Genomic DNA, 13,264 nt, shown 5'->3' with positions numbered 1-13,264 from the left:
CTTAAACTAAGAAAGCTTTCAAATTTAATTAAAAACTCCACTAGAAAGATACTATTGTTTTTTGCAAGGGATTTTTTCTTATTTTTAGAAAAATGGTTGGATATTTAAGACCCTCCTATGTTGTTCATCCTATCAAATTTAACAGCATGATTTCCAGATAGTGCTGTTTCTTCATGCTCTCTTTTCCATGAAGCTCATCTGGACCAATGCAGACATTTATAGTACACATCAATACAGCTGGACTAGATAAAGAAACTCCTTTCCATTTGACTCACCAATGAAAATATAGGCTTTTTTACTCTTCTGTTATATTTTAGACACTGACTTCAGGATGAGATGAATCACGACATAGAAATGCTTACGTTTTCTCCACTGACTATTAGGAGACTCTAAGCTTAATGGTAGATAGCTGCACTTTATTCATAAAGTTACATGAGGCTGGTCCTACGCCTTTGTCTGCAATCTTACTTAAAATGTAAATTTTTCAGGTGATGTCAACCACCATGACTCCTCATCACTACTGTAGCAAAAAAAAAAAAAAAAAAAAAGAATTATTTCCAAAATCAAATTGCTAAGCATACATAGCATAAGAAATATCCAAAACTTACCCTAAAAATTTAACTTTGAATTAAAGGAAAAGGCTTTGAGAAAAATTGTTGTTGCTACCGCTGGTTACATTTCATGAATTTTAGACCATCTGTTTTTGGCCAAGGCTCCCAGAGTTGACTCCAGTTCTGAGATCATGAAAGCATCAGAATTTTATCCCAAGTCTTTCCAGTTAAATTGACTTTTTGGAGCATCAGCAGGCTTCATGATCAACAGATAAGCAACACCCTCTGTGATAGACAGAAACCTTTCTGCATTCAGTCCATAAGAAAAGACAAGCACAAGCATTTCTTCTAAATGAAGAATAAAATTTAAGCAATCACCTCTAAACAAGAAGTTTTTCTTGTTTAAGAGATATACTACCATGTATTTGAGAACCACATCAAGAGACCTGTGTGTCCATTTCAGGAGCTACAGTAATAAATTACTCAGGAGATGACTTAAAACACAGAGATTAGCCACCACATCCTCATGGAGCAAAAAACCTGCTTGGAAACAGCAGTAAGCACACCTCACTACTGCAGTCAAATAACAGGAAATGTCTACAAATAGCTATGGTCACTAGCCATAGCTTTGTAGTTTGGGAAGTCTTGATAGCTTTAATGTATAACACCAATGTGTAGTTCTTCAGCCATGAACATACAAAGACCAAGCAGGGAAGACTAGCGTGCTGATACGCTGGTTTTCCTCTCCTGTCCCCATCTTTCCTCTTGTACTAAAGGAAATAACTGGTACAAAGATGGAGGCAGCGCCATCAAAAGCCTCTTTATACAGGACTTAGCTAACCTTATTCAGTTGCTTCAAGCTGCTTAAATCAGCTCTCTCAGCAGAAAGGAGACTCTAGTCATGTCATTTACTTCCCCTGGCCCCATGAAAGACCCAGCTGGCATTTGACTCCTAGAGAATAATTATAATAATTATGCATTTAATTTCCAAACATTCATAATAAGTTTGTTTTTACCTGAGTCTTCCATCCTCTGCTGCAGCTCCTCCTGGTATAATCTTAGTAATGAATATCCCAGGATCATCCCCAATGTGTGGGTTATCCGTTCCTCCAGCAATACTGAACCCCAGGCCGGAATTCCCCTGGAAAAATAATAAAAAGTAAATCCATCACCCAGATGCTAGATTTGCAGTGCACAGGCAAAGTATCCTTGCTTCTTAAAGAAAGCATTTTATTTGGCAACTCCATACTTGAAGGCAGGTGACTCAGTCAGAAAAATTAATTGTCGGTTAAAGAACAGAGGCTGTGAACACAAAGATTTCCCAGAGTTAATGACAGAGTTAATTGATACTCCTACAGAAACAGGATTTGACCTAAATTTGTTTTCAAAAGCAGTCACATAAATTAGCATCTGAACTCCAATATTAATTCACCCAAGTCAATGAAAGCTAGAGGCTAAAAACACTTCAGAGCTTTGAAAAAACACTTTTCAAACCACCATAATTTATAAACAGAAACAGTGAAAACCATTTAACTCTGAAGTATTTTACTACACTAGTTTCTGCTGAAAAGTGATCATTGCTCAGATTCACACACTTTAAAAACAAATTAAAAAAACCAAACCACAAATCCACAAAACAAGACTATTTCTTTCATCTTAGTGATCTGCTAGAATAAAATGTTTGAAAGAGATTCTGACAGTCTACGCAACGATCTTACTTATTGCTTCTACTATTTGTGGAAATACCATGAAAGATAAATGGGCATGTATACACACATATACACTTAGAAATCAAGTCACCGTTTTTCACATACAATTCAAACCAACAAATCTAATTATTTTTTGAAAGTATATATTGGTTACTACGCTTTTCTGTATAAGTCAATATTACCTATGTATTATTTATTAATTGTTTTCTGTATAAATTAACTTATTTTCCAAGAAGAAATAAATTCTTTTTATTTTTCTCCCTTATTTATTAAAAAGCAGATGCAGGTTTAAGAACCCTCTATGCATAGTAGGTGTCATAAAATTCAATGCAGTACTTGATTATTTAAATCTCTCTCTACCAAAATTATTTGTATAGTTGGGTATTTAGGCTTATCACAGTGATGTAACTATATATATATATATATAGCAGAATATGTACACTATTGCAAATTAAATATATTCAAGGCACTAAAATACTCCTATTTCACCAGCTTCTCAGATTATTGGAAGTTCATTTCTTCCACTGCTGCTTGTGGTCAGGTATATAGTTCTGTTCTAGTGAGAAAAGTTAGTAATAAAAATGGCATCTCCAAACTTTTTTTTTTCTAAATAATTTAAATCAAATCTCATATCTGCATTTTTTAACTGTACTTCGATTAGTAGATCAGACATGCATTTTGAGTGTGAAGGCCCGTATGTTGCCTGCCTGCAACATGTCGGATTCTCAATTCTGTTATCAGTATTCTACATCCACAAGAGATGCAGTTCTCATTACTAAAGAGATAGACATGCAATCTTCAGATGTAGATTATATGCTATCATCATATAATTGTGAACTAATTTATAATCCAAGGAAATCGATTTAGGACTACACATATCTTAATATTTCTCATCCAGCTATAATAAGAAAAACATTATAGTACTGAAACACTGTATATATTTTCTGCACAGTTATTAAACACCTCCAGGCCACATTATAAATCTTTGATTTAATCTCCCTTTCATCATTAGTATCATCTCAGATTCAGGTTATTCTCCCAATATTTTAACACATGGCCTAATTATACAGTACACTCTACAGTAACATGCGCTCTATAAATAAAAATATTTTCCTGAAAATGTTTCTATATATCATATTATTAATTAAGCCAATTGTCCAACATATAGGAAGGAAAAAAAGACTACTCATACACACTTCAGGAAGTTTGGAATAAAAGCTTTAAAACGGTAGTAAAACCAAAGGCAAATTTCTAGAAATTTTGAGTAATATTTGATTTCCAAGAAGAAAAAACAACAAACCTCTAAAAATAAAAAAAATTGTTGTGTTTTTTTCTTAACTTCAAAGAGATTTAAAAAATATGCAGAAATCTGTGTTTCTGAAAAGAGGCAGATTTCCAAGTCCCCAAAATCTACTTTAGGGATAGGGAAGGAGAAAGAGCAGGGTAGCAAAGAGAAATCTGGGTGTAATTATTAGCACAAAACACAAACAGCCATATTGTAATATAAAAAGGGTGCCTGAAGAGCTTTAAAAACTATCAAATCCTGCCTGTTATGTGGGGCGTGCTTAGCTGTTACAGTTCATCACATAAAATTCATTAGATTTTTTAGCAGGCAATAATTTCTGAAAAGGTTTCACACTTTCTCTGCACTGTTTTCCTCCTACCATCTTTTATTCCATTAACATTTTAGAGCTGAAAAATATAGCGATACTGACTGTAAGCAGTGATGTGATAAAACTGCTACAGGCTGCTCAGGAGAATCAGTGCTAGCCTTGATATTTATCCATAATTGTGCATCTGTTACACTGCAAGACTATTCCAATTCTGCCCCTTAGGAGTAACCTTTAAAAAGAATAGGGCAGTACTCCTCACTGGCACTTTAGTATCCAGAAAATTTCAAGCAATTCTTCTGGCTGCAGTCCTTGACTTGATCAACGGCATCTACAAGCTGTCAGGCACTAGCTGCCTCAGCAGCTAGGAATATCCCTTCAAGGCTTTCCTGCACTAGAAACTGTGCTGCAAAAGCTAAGTAATTACACTTTTTTTTTTTTTTTCACTGTGGTTCTTGAAGGGTCTGCACTGCCTACACAGAAAAATCTTCTGTCTTTGTATTTCAGATCAAGGCAAACAAGGCTAAAAGCATAGTTACAATCACTCATGGGTAAATTGGCCTTTTAAGAACCTTGGGTTGAAAAATAATGCAATGGGAATATTGTGGTTAAAAGCTACTGTATTTCAGTTCTGAGCAGCAATACTGATGTGCTGATCTCTCCTCTTCCCCCATGCTTCCCTCCATGCTCTGCATCTAGTGTGCAGGTTCACCAGCATATGGTTGCTGTATTAAAAACTTAGTTTGTATTTCTCAAGCTGTAATTCTAAATTCCAAATAAGTACTGCCTACTGCTGCAATGCTTCCTGAACATTTCTGCAACGATTGGCTCCCCATCCTTTACTTTTTGCACCGCCTTTGTCCCCATTTCAGAAAAAGAGAGTGTGGTAATTATCTTCACAGCTTTTCTTGGCATATCTGTGCCCCTCCCATTTCATGTTAACCAATGAAAATGCTGCCCTACAGTCCAAAAGAATGACTGAACAATCACTTAGCCATGGCATTTTCCAAAGTGGAATATTCGCGCTTTCCCTCACGCTGATTCATGTTTGGGAGTGGTTCCCCATAAATATGTGTCAAGCTAATTCACTGTCCTCTTTCTATTCCAAGCTTTAAATCTCTTGGATGCTTACAAAGCAAGTTAACAATGAGCTCAGAGGCCTGTTGACAATGCAGATAAATGCTCAATAAGAACTAATAGCAGCTGATACAGAGAAGAGATGACCAGCAACAGAAGTCTTTCTCCTTTAGAATACTCAATTGATCTTTTTATTGAGATTCATATGTAGGTCTAAATATGCTTGCCTGTTTTGTTTCAGGATTCTTCAGTAGAATTGTCTATGCAAAAATCCCAAAGCATGCGTAGGGGACAAAAAAACTTGAAGAAGTCTCAGATATACAAACTTTAATGGCATTGCTCAAACATTATTCACACATCAAATATATAATATATATAATTTTATTTTTCTTTATAAGGGTTCATATCCGAATAATTTTTTGTTCAATTCTTCTTAGCTAAATTATCTCTTGACCTAAATCTTTCCATGTCTTTGTCCAAGCTATCAATTTCTACTACTAAAAAACACTCATATAATTAGTTACTGACTATATAAGGAAGATTTGCATAAAATTGCACAGCAATAGATGGATGAATGTACTTTTTTAATTGTTAGTTTAGTTCCTCACTAGCTTCCACGCCATTTGTTGCAAGGCTCCAGTCATGCACATCGCCTGACAAAGGGCTTCACGCAGCACAGCGTGACCAGTTTGACTTAAGAAAAAACATTGCCTCAGTTTCCCCCTATTCATGCTGGATACCTCATGCTTCTCAGAGATTTACCATCAAGCTCAAATTTCTCTCTTGGCTCAGCTTTACTTTTCAAACATAGAAAATTAGGTCAAACTACCACAACAAAACAATTTCTCAGAGCCCAACCCTTGAGGCCACCTTCCTGCTCTCCTCTGAAGGGAAGGTCAGCATTTCTTCTTAAGGTTTATTGCACCAGCCTGTCTCCTTTATGACTTTCTCAAATGGGGCTTTACATCTACACAAGGACCAGCTGAGTTCTTTATAGCTCAGCCTGAGCAAGGAACAGACCTAGCTGTAATTCTTCTGGCCTGGGGGAGGGGGGTCAGACAAGCTCAGACAGAGACATGATATGACAGCAGATGACTATTGCTATACCTTCCCCCAAAACTGAAACACAACACTTGGGGTCAGAAAAATGGATGACTCACAACTAGGGAAAGAAAATAAACTTTGAAAGTTGTGGTCAGTTTGAATCTCTTCCCTCAACACTGTTATGCTTCCAAATAAGGGTCACAAAACGAAGTAAGAATCCCCAGCAGGTACTAGTTTTGGGTAGCCAGAAGGCCATGAGACCCATCTTTTTCTTGCTTAGGCTTTCATCTTATGTTTTTTTCCCTTTTACACACCTCTATGTGCAGCCATATATCAGGCTGCAACTTCACAAGGCTGCGGCATTTTTATTTTGTCAGAGAGTAATGCTCAGAAGTGCTCCACACTGACTTCTATGGAAAGAGTATACATCAAGAGCTTCTGAAGTTATTTTCCCATGACATTGCAGCTTTCCATGGAAGGTAGCCTCCTGTACACTTCTACGAATGATTTCCTCCTTATTGTGTATCATTTGTCTTTTTTTTAGGGCTGCATTTTCCTTAGAACATTGTTTGATTACGCATGATATAAAGTCATTCAGTCTTTAAGAAAATCACAGAAGAATGTTAGTCCAAGAAGCAGAAATGAGATTATAAATGCACATCAAAAGCAGACTAAATAGTTCCCTGCAAAGGGCCAAGTGATTTGTATTTTACCATATCAAATAGGCTTACCAGAATCACATGGAAGTTGTTCTCCACTTTAATTTCTTTTTAATTCTAATCAATATGGTGACAGTAGAACTCACATAGATGCTTTTCTGAATTTTTGAATGAGTTAATTACTTCAGTGCTCCTAAAATAACTTCTCATAATCTTCTGAAGTGACATGACTTTAAAGATCTCTAGCATTAAGTAAACCAAAAAAAAAAAAAGTGAACTGCACAGAACTCACTGAACTATTGCTGCAACCTCACCCTGTCATGCATGGCAGAGAAAGAAGCCTGTTTCTGAGTCCATCAGTCAGCATAAAGTCCAAGACAGAGGAGGAACTGTATTTCCCAGAATGTTTTCCAGAGGTTGAAAGCTGTTTCAGTGATGACACATACTCTCACATTCTCTATTACTGAAACGATCTTTGTATTTTTAGATTTTTTTGTTTGTTTTTGTTCTGGTTTTGTGTTGGTTTTGTTTTTTTGTTGTTGTTTGTTTGTTTGGCTTCCTGGTTTAAGGGACCCATTTTGCTTAGTTGTTAAGGAATGTAAGCTAGCGTTAATAAAGTGGTAATATGCTGAACTATGCAAATAATAAATAATATTACATGAATAAAAGAATTGACACAACCCCAATGCGCTTTCCATTGGTTCAACAGTTTTGTTCAAGTAAAACCGTCAAGTTTTTATCATCCGAGATTGCTTGAGATGGTATGGTTAATTAGATAATAAATAACTTAATTTGTGATTTGTAATCTTTCATTGACTCTTGTTCCCCTATAAAGTTTTGAGACTTAAAAATGATCTTGTACATGATCATAAGAAGCAGAATTGTATGTACTCTTGACAGTGTATCTACTTATAATTTTCTATGAAGATGTTTGGGGTTTTTTTTCCCTGTAGGCTTCCTACATCTACTCTGGTGTTTACAGCCAAATTTGTGGAATGCTTTTCTCTCTTGCATCTTTTACAGATGACCCTAAAGTATGAATTTCTGCCTAAACTTGCAGGTTTTGTTGGGGCAAGCTTAGTCAAGAGAATGTTTGCAGAGTGATGGCTGACTCATTCCTAAATATATGCTATATTTTTTTCTGTCTTTCGTTCTTATAATTGTCAAAGACTCTATCAACTTTGTTACCTGCACTCCTTAAAAAGTTGTCGAATTTTACAACTGTAATTATCATTCAGCTTTTTAAGAGCGGTAATGACTTGTAGGTTCAGTAAACCTTCAGTAACATTTCTTTAGTCCTAACAATGCTGTTTTTCTCTTGTTTATGCAAAATTTCAAAATATTTTAATACAAAGGTAAGTTACATCCTCTGAGGACAGTGTAGGCTTGTCATGCATTCGATAGAATTTCAAAATTTGATATACATGCATCAAAAATGCTAAAGCTTTTCAGTTTTGGCTGCTACAGGCAGGGCACTTTCTCACTCTGTGTGAGGCGCTTACTGGTGGTGTTGGTTTAGGAATTATGCTCTTTTTGTTAAAAAGGAGATTTATTTGGTGTTGCTTTTCAAGTCTTCTAATGCAGCACCTTCCTGTAAGTAAATGTTGCTGTGAGGAAATGTTATTTCATAAACAATCATTGAGCTTATTTCAGGTGGTAGAAAAAATGTCCCTTGGACTATAAAGCACACTCTGAGACATTTGAATTTGAAAGCTGATGTTTTTTATACATTTTAGTAAGTCCACTTTCACTCATTTTTAATTTTCATATTTCTGCTTAAGTGAAGTCATACTTCCAAAGCTGTCTTTTAGAGAGTAAAATATGAAACCAATATTTGTTTGCCTGGAATACTCAGTAAATTTTTATTGTGTACAAAATTAATCTCTCTCACAGGCTATCTTTTAAATAACAAAAACTGTTACAGAACAGCAGCACCTGAGTGCTGGCTAAGGCTCTTACCACTTTTGGCTTAGGGTTCTTGCCTCAGGATATTTCCGTTTCAGATGAAAAAGACACCACCTTCTCCATTGACAAAGAAAAAAAAATAGCACTTCCTTCCAAAAACTACATTCACCCTTGTTCTATAAGACAAGGTTTCTCCAAGAAGTACTCAACAGCATGAGAAAGTGAAAGCTGAGAATGAGACAAGCTCAGAAAATAGTGGGGAATTAATATTTTTGGCAAGAGAAAGGAGAAAAAAAAATAGTAAGTGCTGTGGGCAAGCAGAGTGAATCAAGTAACATAGTCTACAAATGAGACAAAAGATTGAAAACTCTGGCCCTAATTGGCAGTCTAGGGAGGATTAGAACGGACCAGAATTTGCTGCTGTTCTGAAATAATCTTTCATAGGCTTCTCTTTTTCTCTGTGTTAAAGTAGATAAGGTTACTTAGTTTGGCACCTAAGATGATTATTTGGAGGAAATATCTTTAGATACACCAAGCAGAAAAAGAGGATGATCACGTGAGATTGCTGTAAAGGTCAATGGGTTCTAAGCACTTCCGTAGACTTTGTGCAGTAAGATTTTTCTCCACAGAGTACTTCTCATCTAAAAAATACAGCTCTCCTTTATTCACCTGACAGTAAAGCTATACAGGATTTTTTTCTACCCTTCATTAAGTCACGCTTAGTTTAACATCAGATATATAGTGGGGCATTACCCGTCACAGAACAGTGTCCAGTTCAACCGTACACAGCCATATTGCAAACAGCTTAACAAGTTAACGTTTCATCCCACTGAAACAAACGGGATTTTATAATATGCAAAACACTTCCATCTAATTCAGGATTTTGATAGAAAATGTTCGTTAAACCCACCTACTCAAGGTGCTAAGATCTTCAAGACAGCATTCTGCTTTACAATTCTTTCACAATCTGGCATTTATACTAGCATTGTTTTTTATGTTCTGAAGAAAGAACATAAAAAATATATACATGCTAAATAACTGAACCAATTCCTGTCATAGCGTATGGTTCTTTTGCCATCTCCTACTCTAACAATAAAACTTTCTAATCCTGCCACATCTAATGCTGTTCTTTGGACTTCAATCATTCCAGCAATGTTTTCAGTTATTTGCTCATGCTATACTGTACTATGCTTTTCCTCTCCAGTGTTTTGTCCAAAGCTCCACTTTCAAAAGTCTAAACATTAAAGCCACATTTTTGTCTCATTCAGAGAACATTTGCATATTTATCAGAGTGCTGTTGAACTCTTTTGTACTTTCAAATCTACTCAAGAGTAACATAATTCATGAAATTCTCACTTCTCCCACAGACACTAGCACACTCCTCAGAGTTTTGAGACTCCGTAGTTATATTATGCTCCATATGGTACAGATTTCAGATCTCTCGGGGTGCCATTTGTTGTTATCAAGTCCCTTACCAGGTTCAGCACATTCATTACAAAACCGCAATACACGACTACACCTGCTTTGACTACAACTGCTTCGTATCCTTACTCTCACTTATTAGCTGTAGAGTGATATTGTTCTCCCAGCTCTGCAAAGATCAAACACAGCATTCAAGATGAATTTTAGAAAAGATCCATGGGATTTGAGTTTTCATAATAGGCGTGAAATCTACAACATTGTAAAACAGAAAATCTAGACAAGGAATGAAACCACTTCCAAATTGAAGCAACTCTTGAAAAAAGTGCTAGTGTGTCCTCTATCTGTGCACAGATTAATGTAAAAAATAGATGTGAACTCTCCTCAGGTTTGCTTTTCACTATTGTATCTCTATTAAGCTCTTATTAATAGCCTCTGAGCTGTGACAGACGTGTATGCCTAGTTTTTTTCTTTGAAGTATTTCTTGCCCTACTTTGGTGTTATCTGTAGGAATTGTCTTTCCCAGCATCATGGGAGCATATGACCTTGCCTGTTCTGCCTCAGAGAGAGAAGTGAGGCAAGATATGTCCTCATTTAGTTGGCTACATACAGTGATAGCAAACAAATGTCATAAAAAATGATGAGTAGCTGAGAAGTAGTATGGGAGAAAACTAAATATCCAAAATCTTTCATCAAAACACAGATGCATGCTCTTTGGAGCAGAGAAATGCTCTTCTGGGGAGTGAAAAGTTTCACTTCACTTGAAAAAAAAAAATCTTTCTCTGTCATGTTGTGTCATTCCAGGCTCTAGATTTCTCATCAACCAGGCTTTCTGAGCTCTCAGGGCTATACAATCAAAAGTGAAAAAGGTAGATCAAGTAAAAGAAAAGCACCCACTAAGTGATAACAGTAACTTGACATAAGGGGGGTGGGGAAGAACAGGAGTCAGAGTAAAATACTGAAAGGAATTGAAGGAACAGCAAAGCTTATTCAAGAGACAAGCTACTTATAAAACTTTGACATGATCATCACTGAAACTTTCACAATGTAATTATCTGCAAAAACTGAGGAAATTAAGATGTTTTAATGTAACTCTATGACAGAAGTAGACAGTCATGTTCTGTACAAGGACTTAGGGAACAGAAACTCGATTTTACTGAAGCTGTGGAAACCAACAGGGTTTCAGCACACAGTGCTAGCAATTAAAAGAAAAGAAGAAAACTCCTAGTGTTGACTTCAGTTCCTCTCTAATGATGACACCTCTCATCCCTTTCTGCTGATAATTCAGTGCTGTGAAAACTGTGATGGATGTCTTGAGACTATGTGGAAACTCCTTGGTTAAAAGCACTTTGCAGATCTAAGTTTTTGTGTTGAAAAACTGCAGCATGCCTAAATTGGTTTATTTGTACAGATTGCATGATCACTGTAGCACTGCTGTGGAAAGCACTTAGGGAATTTTGAGACCCCTGAAGTATCTCAAGTGTTGGACTAAACCCAAGTTCTAAGTTACTCTCTAAGCTATTGTTCTTTTCCATTTGACTGTCATATTCACAGACATGAAATGAGTATCTTTAGTTGTTCTCATCTTGCATTTTGGGCTTTTTTTAGCATATTCTTAACATATTTTAGTCCAACAATTTCTTGAGTTATCTTTCTTTACTGAAATACATATATGCTTAATCATTAAGTTTACAATTCTGAAATATTTACATCCATTACAAGATTTTGATATTTTCTTTCCAACTCTCACAATTCAATTCTTTCCAATTCAATTTCACATGAAAGGAAATGCATGAATAAAACCCTTAATTTGCCACCTTATTCAAAATTATGATCTTCAGGGCATGTAATCTAGAACAAAAAGCTAAATTATTAATGAATCAAAAAGCCCCTAGGGTTTAAAAATTCAAGCACAAATCCCAGAGGCAAATGACTGAGTATTCTTGCTGTTGCATCACTTACCTTGCCATTGCTGCATTACTCCAGTGGTTAAGCATGCAGAACTTAGCATTACCTACTCTTTTGTTATAAATTAAAGCAAACTTTTGAAACACATTCATATGTTGAATAACACTTAGGACTTTTCTTTCAGAGCCCACGATGCTCAATTATAGTTTTTACTAAGAAGAAATACAAAGAAGGATTAATAACATAAAATACAATTAATTCTTCTTTGTTTTTCACAGATAGACATCTAAATCTCATCATTTTCCCAGCTTTTTGCTGACCCTATTTTATTGTACCATTTGATCGCAGTGTCCATTTTGTTTCTTACTTTTAGCAAACCTGACTTTCAAGGACCCTGAGCAATCTGACACATCTTCAAAGCTGTCTGTCCCTAGAGCTTGTATTAGATGACCTCCACAAATTCCTTCCAAAATGAATTATTCTTGACTTCTATGAAACACAAGAGTCACAAATACAAAACATGTTTCAAAATCTGGTGCCAGATTTTGAATAGTTCAGTCACTAAACACTTTCCTTCTGAATTTTATCGTAACAATTACATGATACTGAAATGTTTTGTGTACATATATGTGTGTCATCACAAAAATTTCTTTTCCAAGATTTATACCTGTACATTCTTAAGTGTAGAGACTTGCTTAACATGGTCTCTATAAAAGTCAAAATGTCAAAGTATAAAAGATCAAACTCATGTCTAAAACTGTGCCTTACGTAACTTTAATACTAAAACTAAACAAATTAATTTTGTCAAATTAGAAAAATTCTTTTTTTAATTAGTTCTTTAATTAGAAAAATCAATTTTACAGGCATCCTTCTGGCAGGAGGAAGTGAAGAGGAATCTTTAGCCAGGTCTCTGTTTGCCAAACTTGGCTAAAACATTCCCCTGGCAATATTTTCCTGCCTCTCTAGAAGTCAGGTGAGATAAGACTCACTGTTCCTTTACTTATATCAACACTTGTAAAATGTTTGGTAGTGTTCTGAATGCACTATGCACATATATAAATAAATACACAGAACACTCTGCAACAGAAGTAGACTATCATCCCCAACAGTATTCATCTAATAACACGTAATATCAGATACTATTTTTGCTGGAAATTCAAAGGAATTCTAAAGTTCCCATGCCCTACTTCTGATGTCATGGTAAAGAATTATATTGAATCATATTAAAAATGCCAAGGATAAGTTAATAGCAATTTTCAAGTCTAGTTACATTTTTTTAAAGGTTTTTGTCAGTAGTTCGCTGGCAGAGAATAACGGTTTTGTGATTCATGGAAAAAGACTGTCCTCTCCTCCCCAGCTGTACAGATGTCACCTTTGCTTTT

General features: G+C 35.6%; 1 protein-coding gene across 24 annotated transcripts in view; it reads right to left on the bottom strand.

Moving 5' to 3' along the window:
* Positions 1–13,264, bottom strand: part of DLG2 (discs large MAGUK scaffold protein 2) — a 996,215-nt gene that overhangs the window by 329,816 nt on the left and 653,135 nt on the right. For all 24 annotated transcript variants that reach the window (XM_050332274.1, XM_050332275.1, XM_050332276.1 and 21 more), the window contains one exon: positions 1,568–1,692. In XM_050332274.1, coding sequence (XP_050188231.1) covers positions 1,568–1,692 — 125 coding nt within the window. The remainder of the gene's footprint in view (positions 1–1,567; positions 1,693–13,264) is intronic.

The sequence above is a fragment of the Myiozetetes cayanensis genome, unplaced genomic scaffold (assembly GCF_022539395.1).
Source record: "Myiozetetes cayanensis isolate MyiCay16 unplaced genomic scaffold, myiCay2020 scf5-8, whole genome shotgun sequence".
Taxonomy (NCBI): Eukaryota; Metazoa; Chordata; class Aves; order Passeriformes; family Tyrannidae; genus Myiozetetes; species Myiozetetes cayanensis.
Note: the sequence above shows the minus strand (reverse complement) of the source record. Positions and strands in the feature narration are given on the sequence as shown.